The following is a 17,443-nucleotide window of genomic DNA, read 5'->3' as shown; positions in this document are numbered from 1 at the left end:
CCTGCTTCAGTGGATGGGCTGTTTTAATCCTGCCTTTTAGTGTGTGTGTGTGTGTGTGTGTGCACGTGCGCATGCGCGCGCGCACACACACACAATCTGTCTATCATCTATCTATCTATCTATCTATCTATCTATCATCATCTATCTATCTCTATCTATCTATCATCTATCTATCATCTATCTATCTATCTATCTATCTATCTATATCTATCTATGTGCCTGTTTTTAATATATGGATTACTTATTTACTGTTGTTACTGTTATATGCTGATATGCATATATATATATATATATATATATATATATATATATATATATATGCTTTCGTAGATTTTATTTTATTTTCGTATATATATATATATATATATTACACTCCTCTGATCGGCAAGTACAGTACTAGGCTCTGTGGTTTAACCCACAGCGCCACCCACGTCCCAATATCTAGAGGATTCTGTGTTAAAAGGGGTTCCTGTGAGGCCAAAACATTTGTCACAGGGAGACTGCTTAATGTATCTCTGTATGATTGCTTGCTCTCTGTTCTCATCAGCTTTGACTGTGTGGGGTTCAGTAGCGTTTGCACATGCTCGCATTGGGTTTGAGAGGATCAGTTGCTACAGGTACAAAACATAACTAGCTGTGCTTGGGAGCAGCACACCCACAATAAGAAACTCACAAAGAGACACATAAGGTGCAGTCTTCTGACATAAGTCAGTCTTCATTGTGCATAGCCAAGGGCTTTACAATATCTAAAATGTAGACATACCTGCATGGTACACAAATTAAAAGAAAACTCAATATGGAAAATTACAGAACAATCACTAATAGCTATGTATTCTACCCTCCAAGGGCAACAAAACGTTGAATTAAGATTTAGTATGCATTGCAATTCTTAATATAACTAGAGCACAGCTTCTTAGCTGCCAGTGAAAATTTAGCTGCCAAATATGAAATGTGCAATGGTTTATCAGACAGAAGTTCAATTAGCACTTCCTGAGGTGATTGGTCCGACTACAACTGAAGAGAACAGAGGGCAATGTTTTTCCACTGGGGTCCAAATGGGAAGAACAGCAAATAGTGCATAGTATCGCCAATCTGATTTACAATCAAATATACAATTCCGTTCTGTGACCGAGATTCCAAGATGTCTCCCATCTATATATGCTGAGAGCATGTTCTGGAACCTAAGTAATATAAAAGCCCTGTCTGAAAGTGATGGCGCTTTGAACGATTTATCTTGATTTGGGGGTACCAGATGGAAAAGCAAGCAACAACTATTTCAAGGTCAAGTGATTCTCTGGCTGAGGTTCCTTTTAAACATGACAGCAGCTGCTGTTTTATGAGTTTATTTCCATGTTTGGCAGGAGTGTCCAAGGACTCCTGCTCCCATCAGCACTAGCCAGCATGGCCAATGGACAAGAATGATGGGAGCTGTGGTCCATCACCACCCGAAAAGCAAGGGTCTCCTATCACTGCTTTAGTGGCTCATAATGTGGATGGAGGCAACCGCGCGCATCTTTAACATCAAATCATCCCAACCCTGATCTGGCTGCAGTGTTTTCACATTGAGTGAGTCCCTAATCTCTGAACAGTGAGAAGCTCCAGCACTTTCCCAGCATTTAGTTTCCTTGGAACGAAGGTCAATTGAGACTGTGGTATCTTTAGGACGTGTTTTATTAGCAGGGAGTGCCTGGTGGTTGCTGCTCGGGTATTTTGAGATGTTTAAATGGATAGTGCAATGTGTGAATTTGGACCTGCCATGCCAAAAATTAGGTGGAGTTGCACACAAGTCACAATTTGGTCTGCCACCTTGATTCAAAATGGCGTCCGGCATCCAAACTTCAAAAATCTTGGGAGCTTTTGTGCCAATTTTGGCAATATCTGCTTACCTGTAATTTCTATAAAGGATTGGTGATCCCCATTCTCTCAAGATTTCTAAGTGCGATTTTTGAATATATCTGGTCTACCTTTTGGCAGAGTCAAACAAATAATTAACAGAGATTGTTGCTAGATTTCTCCTTCTGGCTGTAGAAACACAAAAGGAAATCTCCCCCAATTAAACTCATCCCATTCAGTTCCTGTTCTCATACACTACACTTTTTAATCTGGTTATATCATTTATTGGCTCACTCTTAACTGCCATATTTTAAGGTATCGTGATGGACGCCACATTTATACATGTTTTAGATACTCCTGTTATTTTATACCATTTATATGACAACCCACTTTAATGTATTTTTATGCTTTCATATTTTACTTGTACAGTTGTTGGTTTTAGTTTGTTTGGGTCTATAACGGTATAATAAAGAATTTGTATCTTACTAGATGGGCTATTGGTCTTCTACAACAGGGCTTTTCCTAGATTTTTATGGATTTATTGGATTTCCATCTTTTAGTTTGGAGTGGGGGGGGGGGGGGTTAAGGGAAAAAACCCTAAACATGGAGTTCATTAAAGGCTTAATATGCATTCCACCCCCCCCAAGCTAATGAAGTATCAGCTTAAGCACACATTTTATGACCCACCAATAAACATTGGGCAGCTGATTAGCCTCTGGCTCACTTGTCTGAAAGATAAATTGAACTACAATTGAAAGAAAGTTAATACAATTTAACTGCTAATATTGCAAATGTCACTTTAATTCAGTTACGGAGCAATTAGAGTGACCACTTCTGTGCCTGCATTCAAGAGTTATAGCAATTACAACCACGTGCAATTAATTTATTTTAAAAAGGCAATTTCAGGAAAGCATCCATTTGACAGTCACACTGAGGAGAGCTACTTTTTCTGACCTCTATGCCAGTGTGGTGTAGTGGTTAAGAGCGATAGCCTCGTAATCTGGTGAAGCGGGTTCGCGTCTCCGCTCCTCCACATGCAGCTGCTGGGTGACCTTGGGCCAGTCACACTTCTTGGAAGGCTCTCAGCCCCACTCACCTCACAGAGTGTTTGTTGTGGGGGAGGAAGGGAAAGGAGAATGTTAGCCGCTTTGAGACTCCTTCGGGTGGTGATAAAGCGGGATATCAAATCCAAACTCCTCCTCCTCTTCTTTTACAGATTGCTGTACTGCAGGTCTTGAGAAGCTATTTGTGCAGCTGCACAGGTGCTTGGATCTGGTATTCTGCACTTACCTTCCCCCATATTTACACAGGTCTGGAGGCTCCATCAAAGGCCACCTATTGCATTCATCCCATGCTAGCAACATGATCTCTTTGTTACAAAACAGTTCTTTTAAATAGTAGTCTCCATTTTGGGAACGTGTTCCTGTGGGATAACCAGCCTCATATAACCAAGATGCTTAAATCTAATTGATGCATGAAAGGATTAAGACCATAGAGTAAGCTATCCTGCCATGCTTAGCTCACCTTGGAAGGCACTAAGTAATCAAACCATTGTTCCTCTTCAGTCTACCTGGTGAACTCAGCATGTGAAGAAGCTAAGCTGGTTGCTTCAGCTTAGCTGCATGGCTTTCACAAGCCATTCTTGAGTTCTTGTTGCAAGGCATTTAAAAGATCCCTCTTCTGCCTTGAGGTTGGGTACTGTGACATCATTGAGCAACCCCACATTGTACCTTCCACCTTCTCTAATGGAAAGCTTTAATGAGCAAACAGTCATAGATGGTGGCAGCAGTGATGCAGTTAGATAAACTTAGATTGTAATGGGTATTACTTCAGAATATGGTAAATACGAACTCATTCTTAGATGGATGGATAGGAAGTTATCCCTCACATTCTAATCCAATACATTTCAAGGGTATGAGACTTTTGAGAAATAATTTATCCCCAATATACTTTCAGGTTCTCCCCCACCCAAGACACAATGAAAATAGAGGAAAATGCTGATGAGCTGGGGATCTTCATCATGTGCTGAAGAGGCAAGCCACTTGCTGCTTTAAACTTTTCAGCAGCACACACAACTGCAAATTCATAGAAACCGACAGTTGTGGCACTGTCATCCCTCCCACCCTGTGCTCATAAAGTGCTATCAAACTGCTGCTGAAGAAGATAAATACAGAATAAAAAGTGGCGGCCTTTAAACCAGCATTGCAATCCTAACAGGCGATTTCAAAACATACTCCACATACCCCAAACTCTCTGATTGGAGTGTCCTGTGGATCTTTAACTCAAGCATTTGCTTTCTCAGTCTGCCTTTTAAAATAATCTGACATGCAGTGGGCTATTATTTTTGTTTTCTTGCTGGTGTCTCTGGCACCCTTGAGGGTCTCTTTCCATCTACCAGATTTATTTTCCAAGAGCAGAAAGTTCTGACTAGGTTCAAGGGCTCCCCCTCGTGGCCAGCCTGCATTCTTAGAACCTGTATGCTTTTTAGGGTCTTGGTCTGCACCCGCCATGTTAAAGCACTCCCCCCACAAAAAAAGAATCCCAGGAAGTGCAGTTTACCTCTCAAAGAACTACAATTCCCAGCATCCTTAGACAACAGTTCCCAGGATTCTTGGGGGTGAGGAGAATGTGCTTTAAATGCATGGTGTGGGCACAGCCCTTGTATTTTAGGAAAACCAGACTATAGGATGCAGAGCTGCACCTAAAATGGCCATTCTGTGTGGCAGCTCTCAAAAGTGAGGAGAAGGCAACTAGGTCAACTCCAGCAGTCTCACTGGGACTAGCCAAAAGTGGGCTATTCCCTTCTGGAATCGCTGTGGCTGTTCCATCTTGTAGGCATTTAAAAAGATATATATACTAAATTCATTTTACTCTTCTTTCCACCTTCTTCTCTTCCTTTGGCATCATGTTTGGGCAAGATTTCGTCTGTGTTATTTTTTTATTACCCTGCTTAGAACTTTAGGCAGTTTGTGAACAATAAATTGTGATTGATTGTACTATCAGCTAGCAATAATATTCAGTGCTATTGGACAGTAATCTAGAGGAGAGCAGGGTGGAAATTCAATCTGCAAGTTGGGAATCTGGATGGGAACCAACTTAATTTGCACATCCTGAAACAATACATGAACCAAAACACAGCTTTCTTTTGGCATTCACTTTCCCAAATGTTCTGATTTAATTCTCCAGCCAAATAATGTGTACAAACATGAATATATTAGTGAAATTAGCATACAAAAAGGCATCCTATAAGGGGAACTGACACCACAAGATTGTGAGCATTAGGCATACAAAAAATATGTTGTAAGAGAAACAGACTCTAAAACGCGGACAAATTTTCATGAGGACTTTAAAGAAATCTATAAACTCATGTAGAAATGTGGACAACTGGGCTAAAGACTGGAAAAATGAGAAACAGAAATTGACAGATTTATCCATCCCTATCTGTAAGCGGCAAAAAGGGTGTGTGTGTGTGTGTGTGTGTGTGTGTGTGTGTGTGGAGAGAGAGAGAGAGAGAGAGAGAGAGAGAGAGAATGAAAGCATGCACTGTAATTCCCCAAAGGGATCCCATATAAGTTGAACCCACAATGAGCAAACGTCCAAAACTTTTAAGTGGTATCATTAATTACAAAACAGACAGGTTAAAAGAAAAGAAACAGAGAAAGCTTTAAAATGAACGTGACTGATGCTCTGACCTTTGGTTTTGGACATTCAGGGTCAAGCATGTGGCTCAGATGGAGTCCATATGCATTTGGGGAACAGATGCCTTATGTTAACCACAGAGGTATATGGAAACACACTCATTTATACCCAGTTCATTTTAAAATTCTTTATTATTTGCCACCAGGAAACATTAGTATGAGTGATCAACAAGCAGATCAACAACCCCATTCGACAGCCATTTGGAATCCACAGTCACTTTTTAATTATTATTTACAGACAACAAAATACAAAGCCCTATTATCCCTGTTTGTTTTGTACCTCTTTAGACAGACAGAATGTCTGACTTAACTAACAGTCATGCCAAGCCTGGGAGAGGGGGCAGAACCCTTTCTGCAAACATGGCACTTCAAACCAAAGGCGAGGAACCTATTTTTGGCCTGAGGTTGCCCTTGCCTAACCCTCCAGCAGCTGCATTCCAGTGATGGGCACAGCCAAGACAAGAGCTTGCATGGCCATTAAAACACATACCAACAGGTAAGGTAGCTGTGCACACGCATCAGAGGTCCCTACAGCCACATAAAATATAAACAAGATTTTCTCACTGCCTTCCTCTTGATCACTGTCCCGAACACTCCAATCAGAACCAGCTGATTTCTCTCTACTGCAACAGTTAACAACGACAGATCTTCAAATAATGTCAGATAGCTTCATCAGCTCCTTCTTCAGTGACAGCTTTCAAGAACCCCTAGACTGAATCTCACACAGCCTATGTTAATTTGCATCTTCAGCTGAACAGATGCATATATGTATTTTAAGAGAAGGAAAAACACAAGGTGTTCAGATCCTTCAGTAGGATGGAATTATTCATGATTCTCTCCACAGTAGAGACAGCTTTCCACATTAAAAAACAACAACAACCTGAACTCAGCTTTCTTCAGCTTCTTCCTGTTCCTACCCAAGCAAGGACATGGATGAAAGAGAACAAAGGAATTACTAGGGGATTTGTTTCATGAGTGCTGGGGGTTATGTGAAAGGACAGTGAGGCATTCACTATGAATATGCTTTGTTGCCTAATCAGTGGAAGTTCATCTCCTACAGAGGACCCTGATGATTTCTGCCCACACAATGTCATGCACAAGAATGGGGGCTTTAAAAAAAATGCAAGCTGTATCCTTGCAAAATACAATTATCACCACATATACAGCGTATTACTAAGTAGCACTAAGTTGCTCCCCAGCGTGAGATGCGTGTCACACAAAGGAAAAAGGAGCAAGAATGGATGCAATTAACCTAATTATTGGAAGGGCTGCCCAATAAAGGACCCAAAGTCGTTTACTACAGTCATCAATGACTCACCTCTATAATATGGCATGGTCTCACTTGATGTGTTTGTGGGGGGGGGGGGGGCACTTCCTGCCTTCCTTTATTCTGAAGGCCAGAAATTTTTGGTCTCAAATCTTCAGTGGATATTTTTTGCTTATTTACCCAGTTCAGGATACAAGGAAAACGGCACACACAAGCAAACTTACTTGTGGCATATGCCTTATGTAGTTCTAGAAAGCTCACAACTTCCATTAATTTGTAGGTAATTTGTAAAGCTTCATAACTTTAATAGCAGTCATGCTTTTATCTCTTGAAAACCTTTTTTTTAAAAAAAGGAAAAGACAGTTTCCAGAGGCTGCTGCCTGGTTTAACCAGAAAACACAATCCTTCATATGATATAATTATCAAACAGAGAACGCCTTTTTGCAGTGTCTCTGAAATTCTATGCATTTGTCTATATCAAAGCAGTAAAGCATAGCACTGTTGAATGTTTTTGGCATTTAGACTTCAAAGTGACACATGCTGAGAGGAAAGAAAGCAACAGCAAATTGCAAAAAAGAAGAGCCAATGAGACAGCTTAGAAAATGTGCTGGGTTTAATCTACTAATAAGTTGACTAATGCAAGCACCACCAAAATAAACTTACTGGTGGACTGGACCCACTGACAAGGCTCAAAACGGAAGCCAAATGGGATTCAGCTCTTAAAAAAACTTCCCAAGATGGATTTTTTTTCCCCACTTGACCAAACCTCTGTCCCCTTCACTCTCATAGGGCCCCTCGAGAATTGCAAAGAGCGCTCTACAGCCTTGAGAATCTGATCATTTTTGTCTTTAGCTGGATCACATTGTTCTGCTTCTAATATACAATGCACTCTGTGGAAAGGCAACGTTACCGTATGCTTCACTGCGATTCCCTATAAGATAATCATCCAAAGGATTCCTGAAGATATAACAAAGGCATTCTGAAAACATAGCAATAGTTTCTTTGCCTTATTTTCTGCATTTGCATTATGATGCTTTCAACAGAGGGACATTGAAATACCAAACAAGTATCTACTCCACAACAGAAGTCAGGCATCAACCTTGCGGTTCAATTAAGAAAAAAGGGCATTTAAACACATATTTTCTAAAAAGCTAGGGATCATCTTTTGAAAACAACCTATAAAGCAATCTGGACTTTTGAAAACAACCTATAAAGCAATCTGGACATGTGATGCTTCATGAAAAACCACCTGTTTTATCTTATCTGATAAACTGGGGCACTTGGAAAACAGAAAGTGACATAAATGTTGCATTTTTGATATTCATCCTGCAAGCCCATTTTCACGCTAGTAAATGCAGTCACAAAGGCAGCTATCTAGTTTGTCAACTCCACACACTGACTTCTAGCATCTTGCTGGAATTACAATTGAACTGCAAACTATGGATTCGAGAGTGTTAAGGGTTGCACAAAGAAGCAAATGGCTTCTAAACTCATTCCAATGGCAACAGAGTTCATGTCAGGTTTCGGCTCCTATGTATCGTGCAAGAAAAAGCAGTGTTCCCAAATTAACTTACCATTAGCATCATCAGCTACAGGCATTTTCTCCATTACTGTATACAACAAAGTTGTTGCTCTGCAACTCGCAACTTATGTATTTCTGCCTTACCAAGTGTAGTCTTCATTACAGAACAACTTAGTTCTCAATTATATAATTCCATCACCAAGATATCTGAGTGATGTCTACAGTGCCTGTCTCCCAGTAGTGTTACAGGAGAGGGAAGTTTATATAGTTATTTAAAAATAATGCATATAAGGCTTTCTGATCCTTGGAGAGGGAGGAGCCTATTTATTTTTAAAACTGCCTTCCTCTAGCACTCCCTCATCCCCACAGCCATTTTTAAAACTGCTCAATTTGCTTTCTTTTAGCTTTTTCAAATAATCATGGGGCCCATTCCCTTCAAAAGAAGAAGGGTTTTTGTATGAGCCCCCAATTCTATCCCAGAGTGTAAAATACTGGCCATAGTTGTAATCAAAGTACAAATGGTGATCAGTGTGATGGGCGGCACCATTGATAATTTCCTTCAGTATGCCAGGAACATGATAGTCCCCGTCATGGATGGAGATTGTCCAGATATTGACGAAGACATAGAGGCCCAAATAGGTGACCTTGTGCAGGGGGAAAAGAAATGGGTAGATGTGATAAGGGACGCTTTGAAGGAAGCCATCCATGGGGTGAAAAGCATGGCTTGCAAATGGAGTTGGGATCTTCCACAGGTGATGGGGCTTGTGCAAACGCTGTGGAAGAAGAGAGAGGAATTAGAACCTTAGAATAGAAACAAGAAAGAGCCCAGAACACTTTCACTTTAATGCAGCAACAGAAAGCAGCACCTGTGGCAAGGAAAGACCATTCTGAGATGCCCTGGCAGAGAGGAGGAGGATTATTTGTGTGTGTGGCTACAACAAGTATGTGAGAATTCAAGCTAGGCTTTTATTTTATTGAAAAATAAGATGGCAAAGGTCACAATTCTGCTACATGAACCCCTGGCCCGGCTACATTTAAAACCTAGTTCACAGTCTTTAAAAAGCAAAGTGTGGAGAGCGGATGGGTGGAAAGAGATACAGAAAAGGGAAATGTAACTGTCAAATTGGACCACGCTTTCCATAAGGAAGAATTAACGCATCTAAGGCTTTTTAGTTTAGAAAAAAGAAAGACAACTACTATCAAGTTATTTGGTGAAAAGAGTGAAATCCATATATTACTGAGTGTCTGAAATACATCCTTTTGTTGGGCTACATTAATTTCTTTCTCTGTGCTATTCATGATTTATACATCTGTACTATGTCTGTCCTTTCAGCCACTATGTTCTGTCCTATGTCTGATTACACTTTAAAAAACATTTCTTTTAAAGAAAATGTTCCATTCTCTCATCATTTTTGCCACCCTTTGGGATAACTTTTCCAGCTCTACTATACTCCAATGCCTTGAGATCTAGCACCACAATAACGGTACCCCCTTAGCAGTTGGAGAAAGGTAACTCCTTGGTTTTCTTTTCTTATTGCCATGCTGCACCAACCTTGGGGCCATACCATCCTTTGCACTTGATCCTACCAACAGTGGGCTCCTGGTGCTAGTCTTTTAGTTCTCTGGCTTTTCCTGCAAGTCAAGCAAGTAGCCTCTAGGGCCAGATGCATATTCATAAGTTTCCTACCTCAAAGTATACATTTATCACACAGCTTCACACACATCTGCCTTGAATCCTATTATTAGTGGTCTACAGTAAAGCAAGTTATGTAGACACTGAACCGAGAAATTAGACTCAAACAGCACAACTCAGAAAAGCTTAAGAAGCAGCAACATGCTACCTGGCTTACCCTACTGCTGCATATGACTACATAACTGATTTGCTGCAAAGGAAACAATGCTAGAGAAGAGCACAATGGATGCAAGTGTTTCTTATCTCCAAACTGGCTGATCCTTGTAGGAACTTTGGAAAAGCCTTCATGGATCAGACTGAGGTACATCTACTCTAGCATTCTATTTGCACCAGCAGCCACTCAGAAGAAGGCATGAAACTGAGGGTCCTTCCCTGCCTTTTGTCTCCAGCATCTGGTAATGAGGGATATACTGCCTTGATACATGGAGAGTCCCTTCACTCCACCCTCATCTGCACATGGAATGCATCCTCCAGATTGGGTGCACTGTTCTCTAAGCATGTCTTACTATTTAACACTTTGCCATACCTTATACAAAAGTTTATGATGGAGAAATCGATGAATCCAGTAGATACACATATCAGTAAAGAAGAGGAAAGAGAGCATGCTGAGGATAACACCAAACCAACCTAGACAAAAAAAGAAAGGCATGAGTTTCTTTTTTAAATAGACATTTAAGAATGTTTAGAATATTTCTGGATTTGTACAATATTGGATTATGAAAACAAAAAGTAGTTTTTATGAAATCCATTTTGAAAGAAGTTTCCTTACTTGGGCCTTTGGCAATGCTGAATCTCAAGCAAACAGAGCTAATTAATACATTGGAAAGGATCTGAAGGCCAAAGAGATAAAACCTGAAGAGCAACTCCAGCCGGACAGTTTACCATGGCAAGGTGCTCAAATAAGTACAAAGGTGCTTTAGAAACACATATTGACTAAGCCGAAGGCACTGCTTTAGATGTTGCTGACCTACAACAGGAGCTCAGAACGTCTGGCCTGCAGACCATTCTTTGCCTTCCAGGGGGTTCAACTTGGCCACTTCTTTGCAAAACTGTTTCCCCATGTCAATCAGACAATGTCATCTGATATCACTTGTCAATCATCTGTGGTCAACTGAATTGTTGTACCCTTGCCACAGCAACTTCGGATGCTGATTGCTCTCTCCATGGCTAAAAGGCGAGCATAATAGATATTCTCAGACACACATAATACTTTGCCTCACTCACACATGGCTGGCTCATAACCAGCCCTGTCCTCTTGTTAAGGCTGTTGCTAAGGGCACTCTGGGAGCTTCTTTCTCCTTCACTTTCTCCAGATGAGAAGTGCCTGATACGGGATTTCACTGGAAGCCTCATTACTCTGTAAGCAACTTTTCTCCCTACAATTTGCGCGCTCTCTCCGTGTGTGTCTCTGCCTTTTATATGGGGGCGAGTAATATGTGGGCTGAAATGCTGCTGTAAAGCTGCAGTGGAAAAACTCCCCATCCCAAGGAGGTTGCTGAGTGATCTGCCCAGGTGCCCAGAAGATGAGCCGAGTCAGAGCTGAGAAACAAACCTGAGCAATACTTCCCTTGTGTGGAGTAAGCTTATTTTCTTCTGTTCCAGATTGGAGGACACAAACTAACTGAGCCAATTTATAAGAAAGGAGATTCTGACTAAACATTGGGGTGGAGGGGATTCTGATAAGTGCTGTTTCACAGTGGAACAGACTCCCTCAGAAAAGACTCTCCATCCTTGGAGGTTTCTAAGCAGAGGTTGGATGGCCATCTGTCCGGGATGTTTCAGCTGTGATTCCTGCATTGTGGTGGGTGCGCTGGACTAGATGACCCTTCTGTCTCTACAAATCCCATGAGTTCCTCCATGATAATGGCCCTCATTATTCTCCATAAAGTAGGGTTAGGTGCATTTTCTTCCATGCATGTTTAAGTGTAAGGGAAGCCCACAAAAGCTGCACATCCTGGAAGAATCCTGTTGGGGAAGGAAGCAGCAGCAGCCCACCTCACAGCACTGGCTGGAGAAGATCTCCTAATAATTATACCCTTATTACCTGCATGGCAGGTGAGCAAGATTCAGCAGTGGCATAAATATCCCATGACAGACAATGGAGATAGTTGCCCATCTGGTGCTTCAAAGTAAATAGCAGGGTGTTTTTTGCTCTCTGCGCTGAAGTGGTCAGTGTGAAGGCAATGCTGAAATGAGGGGTGTGTAGTATAGCCTGAGACTGAGGAGGGTGTGCAATTGAAAAGCTAGCTCAGGGACTGGATGGCCATCTCTCAGATATTCTTCAGCTGCAATTCCTGCGTTGCAGGGGTTGGACTAGATGGCCCTTGGGGGTCCCTTCAAATTCTACATTCCTGTGATTCTACTATCCTTGCCAGCATCTGTTCAAGTTGTGGAAGGAATTTGAAGGAGAGAAACAGCAGGTGGGGTTTTGCACTCTATCTTTTCCTGCTTTTGCACACTCAACCCCTTCCCTCCCCAAAACAAGGACAATGGGGAAATATCAGAGCTCAGTGGTAGCGCATGCAGAAGGCCCCAGCGTCTCTAGGTAGTGCTGGGAGAGACACCTGCCTGAAACCCTGGAATGCTGCTGCCAGTCTGTGCACACAATACTGAGCTAGATGGACTAATGATCTGACTCCCTTTGTTTCTAGTGCTTGGGCTTTAATATGCATGTCATATGTAGCAAGGTCCCATGAGAAGAAATAAATAAGAGGCCATCCTATGTACAACAAATGGTGGCTAGAAGAAATAAGTTACATAAAGTGGACTCTTGAGATAAGGAAAGGACAGAGACTTTGACCCGATAAAGAGGACATGCCAAGCAGTTTTCTTACCATAAGGAGAGTCATCAATGTTATCATAGAGTTTGCTGTAGCCTCTGACTTCAGCAAAGAAGATGGCAACCGTGGGGATACTGATCCATGGCATTGATTTGAGGGTGTATTTGATTTCACGCTGCACTTGATTCTGAACACAGGAGAAGACACTTTGTATAAAATAATATCCTGTACATTTACAGCATTTTTGAAAGTTTAGCACAAATATTATCTCAGTAGTCCTTTTAAGGCAGAGACATATTGTTATTTGCATACTGCAGGTGAGACGCTGAAGCAAAGCGAGGATTGTCTAATGTCACATGACAAAATGACATTTGAAACTGAGATTTCCTAGCTTAGCTTTTGCCAGTACAGTACGCTGCTTTGAGAAGCGTGCATGTTTTAAAAACGTAAGTATCTATTCTTCCGCAAAGCAGAAAGATAAACAGGTCATGTTTCTTTGTGAAAAACCTTCTTAAAAGGACTCATCTCAGACAGATGAGGTTTACTAGACCTGGTAAGGAAAGGCAAAACCTACTCCCAATCAGGTAACAATGCTTGTGGCTGAGCTAGCTGTGAGATTCCTAGGACCCGTCCCTTACTGTTGCCTGCATTCTGCTTTAGAGCAGGCATAGGTAAACTCGGCCCTCCAGATGCTTTGGGACTACAATTCCCATCATCCCCGACCACTGGTCCTGTTAGATAGGGATGATGGGAGTTGTAGTCCCAAAACATCTGGAGGGCCGAGTTTGCCTATGCCTGCTTTAGAGTTACTACCCTGGGGATCTATACTTATGGCAAAATAGCTGCAAGGCTCTGCTTGCTTCCTTTCCCCCACAAATCTACTTTAACCTCACCCAAAGAGCTTTCCTTTACTAGAAGAGCTACCATATTTTTCGCCCCATAGGACGCACTTTTCCCCCTCCAAAAATGAAGGGGAAATGTGTGTGCGTCCTATGGGGCGAATGCAGGCTTCAGGACTTCGCGCTGGTCTCCCAAGGGTTGCGCAGAGCTGCCTGCAGTCCCGGGCTTCGCGCAGCTCTGCGCAACCCTAGGGAGCCTGGCGCGCAAGCCTGGGGAGACCGGCGCGACTTCCTGCCGGGTTCCCTAGGCTTGCGGATAGCAGGCTGTTCTGGGGGCTGGGGTGGGGAGCTCAGGCTTCCCCCGCGCCTGGGGGGGAAATAAATTTTTTTCTTTATTCCCCTCCCCCCCAAAAAAAAACTAGGTGCACCCTATGGGGCAAAAAATACGGTAAATCCCAAGGTTCAAACCTCAGTATCTCTTAATTAAGGAGGATACCCCATATCAAAGCAAGTGAAAGACACCTGCAAGAGATTTAGAGAGCTGCTGCCAGTCAGACAGAAACTTGTTAGGCTAGATCAGAGTTACATAATCCAGATGTTGCTGTACAACAATTCCAATTGCTGCTGGCTACTGGAAATGTTGACTGGGTGTTGAAATCTGACATCTGTGAAGCCCTAAATTAGGTACGAGTTATACCAATAATCTTACTTGGAGTACGACGAATACTTCATTTGTTCATACTCCAGTAATCCAGATGAGCTTACATAAGCACTAGAGTCACCACCACAATCATAAACAAGCAGGTTCAGAAAGAATAGGTGGAAAAGTCACCCTTATAGCTCTTTAAGCTCTATGAACTGAAAAGGCCACCTCACTACATTCCAGGACCCAATGAACATTTCCACAAAATAGTTGGGAGAGTAACAACCTTAAGCAGCATTATTAGGCCTAGAAATGCTAAGAGAAGAAAATGCTTTCACTGAAATTGCAAATCACACTGAAAACACCCATAGTTTAAATCTAAACTGTTTGCATTTCAAAATGTTAGTGTTACAAGGATGTTCCAAAATGACCATATTGGTTTAAACGTGACTGCATTTACTAGGGTGAAAACAAACAAACAAAAGCACCACACCATAGCTGTCAACTTACAGATTTGAAAATAAGGGACCAACAGCCAAAATAAGGGACGTGCAGCCTCACCTGTTCCAGGCACTCGTCTTCCTGTCCTCCTGCAGTCTGGTCAAACTCATGCTGGTAGCTTCAAGAACACTGTCCAACCAACTTTGTAACCAGAAGTTCAACTGAATAGAATCTGAATCACATGCACCACAAGGCCTATGCAGTCTCAACTTAAGATGGCTCCCCGGCCTGGCTTTGCACTGCAAAGTTTGCAGCAGCACGTGCAACAAAATGGCATCCAGCATTCAAAAAACCCCTCAGCTTGCATTAACTAGCCACACACAAGGCATGCAAGCTCCACCCCCCAGTCGTTCTTAGACTTATTAGGTGAGCAACACAATTGGAGCCTCCCTCCTCCCTGGCCGGCAGGGAGGGAGGGAGAGGAGCTGCTTCCTTTGAAATTTAAGGGACATCATTTAAGGGACATTTAAGGGACATCCATCAATAAGGGACAGCAGCGGGACATGGTGCTGGAATAAGGGACTGCCCCTTCAAATAAGGGACACTTGACAGCTATGCACCACACACAACAGAGGTCTGTCTGTGTACAGACATTCCAGAAAGGTACATGCAAGACTCTCTGAAGCCTAGCCATAGACCACTGAAGAACTTAGAAAAGGGAAGAGCTGTGACACAGTGACTCACCTCCAAATACTGAGGATGTTTCTTTAGAGAGTGATCAAATATGAAGTAGTAGCTGAAACTGCCAATCAGCAAATAAAGGACAAGAGCACCCACATTTGTTATGACAATGAGGCTAATAAACTGTCGAAAAGGGTTATCTTCTGGCCATGCTGCTGGATAAACATAAGGCGTCAAAACGGAGTCATCTGCATATGCCAGGACAAGATCCATTGTTGTACCTGCATAAAATTGCCATGAATTAATGGAAGGGGATACATCAAACCTCAGTGAAGACACAAGAATAGTAACCTTGACAGGTAGGCTGTTCTAAAAATAGGCTACAATGCTGTGCAAATGAGTTCCCAAATGTTTAGTGAACTAACAATATACAAATAATCTAACAGAATGCCAGCATGGCTAATGAGCAGAGTCAATGAAGCAAAAAAGCTTTACTTTAAAAGTCTTGTTCAAATAAAAATAATAAAGAACACATAATGTGGCAAAACAAGCATTAGTTAATGGCTGATACAAGCGGGAGAAAATTTGAAGAGCTTATTGGTAAGACAAACTTTTACATAGTTTTTAGATACATTGGAAGTAGGAAACCACACGGAGACATGGAAAAAAGAGGCTAGAAAAGCTGTACTAATTCCTCATTTTGGCCTTCACTCTGGAAGGTATCCTACCAACTTTCGGCACTCTTAATAAACTATAGCTCCCATAATTATTTGGGGGAAAAGACAGCTATGACTGTTTGAAGCAGGATTCCTCAAACTCAGCCCTTCATGTTTTTGGCCTACAACTCCCATGATCCCTAGCTAGCAGGACCACTGGTCAGGGATGATGGGAACTCTAGTCTCAAAACATCTGGAAGGCTGAATTGAGGGGACCTGGGAAGTGACTTTATATTGTGATGCCCGTGTGGTGCAGTGGTTAGCGTCAGACTAGGACCTGAAATCACCCATGAGACATCTGAAGGCAGTCCTGTTTAGGGAAGTTTTTAATGACTGATGTTTTAATGTCTTTTTAATCTTTTGTTGGAAGCCATCCAGAGTGGCTGGGAAAACCCAGACAGATGGGTGGGGTATGAATAAATAAATAAATTATTATTATTATTATTATTATTATTATTATTATTATTATTATTATTATTAGGGACGTTGGACCAGCCACACACTCTCAGCCTAACCTAACCCCACAGGGCTGTTGCGAGGAGAAAATGGGGGGAAACATACATGCCACCTTGAGCTTCTCGGAGAAAAAGGTGGGATATATATGGAACAAATGACTAAAGCATGTTTTAAATGTATGGCCTGAGTAAGAGGCAGTTTTGAGGACAAGCTACAGAACCTGCCAATTTGTTCCTGCTGTTTCAAAAAGAGCTCCTACAAGTAAAAAGCCACCATGACGCCCAAGCAGATTGAATTTTAAGCCCCGCAAGTAGCTGCATCCTACTTACCCAAAAGGGGCTTGCGCACAGGAGGAGGACCAGAAGGTGGACTAGTGGGGGGCTACACCCCGTTGCATTCTGGGAACCGCGCCCCCCCCCCCCGCTCGCTCGCCCGGCTTTTGTCTTTCGAGCCGAGGGAGGCCCCTCGCCCTCCACAGGTGTTTCCTCTGCCTGCCTGCCTGATCCTGCGCCGCCGCCTTCCTCTTACTCCGCCAAAAGCGCCGCGCAGGTCGAAATCCAACGCTCTCGCGACGTGACGTGTGAGCAGGTAAGCGGTGGGCGTGGCCGCTGCGGATAGCGGCCAAATGGCTGAGGAGGGAAAGAAGGGGCGGGCAAAGAGAAGGAATCGCTAGCCTGATGGTACGACAGCGCCCCTGGCCCGGAGTCGCGCGACGCTGGCCTGTTGTGTGACGACACCCGCGCGTGGCTCAAAGTACGGCGTCGGATTGGACGGATCTCCAGAGAGGGGCGGGGCAGTTGGAGGAAAGGAGGAGGCCGCGAGCGAATGAGCAGGCCGGGCGTCGAAAGGGGGCGGGGCTAGGCGTGTCGCGCGG

At 42.7% G+C, this 17,443-nt stretch overlaps 2 protein-coding genes and 1 long non-coding RNA gene across 11 annotated transcripts in view; 2 read left to right on the top strand and 1 right to left on the bottom strand.

Moving 5' to 3' along the window:
- Window positions 1-5,644: 5,644 nt before the first annotated feature.
- On the bottom strand, window positions 5,645-17,349 carry SC5D (sterol-C5-desaturase). Of its 2 annotated transcripts, XR_014558248.1 has the most exons (6): window positions 16,899-17,349; window positions 15,461-15,678; window positions 12,848-12,980; window positions 10,540-10,640; window positions 8,006-9,093; window positions 5,645-7,974 (listed from the first exon to the last, which is right to left on the bottom strand). XR_014558248.1 is itself a non-coding variant. In XM_083714127.1 (5 exons), the coding sequence occupies exons 2-5, from the start codon at window positions 15,668-15,670 to the stop codon at window positions 8,641-8,643; spliced, it is 897 nt and encodes a 298-aa protein (XP_083570253.1). In that variant the 5' UTR covers window positions 15,671-15,678; window positions 16,899-17,349; the 3' UTR covers window positions 5,645-8,640. The 2 variants fall into 2 exon arrangements, 1 of the variants encoding a protein (XP_083570253.1); XM_083714127.1 differs by having other exon boundaries at window positions 5,645-9,093.
- LOC310832422 lies at window positions 10,664-12,766 on the top strand. The gene is made up of 2 exons (XR_014558287.1): window positions 10,664-12,433; window positions 12,665-12,766. It is a non-coding gene; the product is annotated as an uncharacterized lncRNA (long non-coding RNA).
- LOC310832360 (uncharacterized protein) overlaps window positions 17,060-17,443 on the top strand; it is a 42,904-nt gene continuing 42,520 nt past the window's right edge. For 6 of the 8 annotated variants that reach the window (XR_014558246.1, XR_014558247.1, XM_083714117.1 and 3 more), the window contains exon 1: window positions 17,225-17,322. The gene's annotated coding sequence lies outside the window, so the exon portion shown is untranslated. Of the gene's footprint in view, window positions 17,158-17,218; window positions 17,323-17,443 lie in introns of those variants that run through there. The other 2 variants (XM_083714113.1, XM_083714112.1) reach the window with 2 other exon arrangements.

Source organism: Podarcis gaigeae (genome assembly GCF_964106915.1).
Source record: "Podarcis gaigeae genome assembly, chromosome: 15".
Classification (NCBI taxonomy): Eukaryota; Metazoa; Chordata; class Lepidosauria; order Squamata; family Lacertidae; genus Podarcis; species Podarcis gaigeae.
The sequence above is the reverse complement of the archived record's forward strand: the minus strand, read 5'-3'. Positions and strand labels throughout refer to the sequence as shown.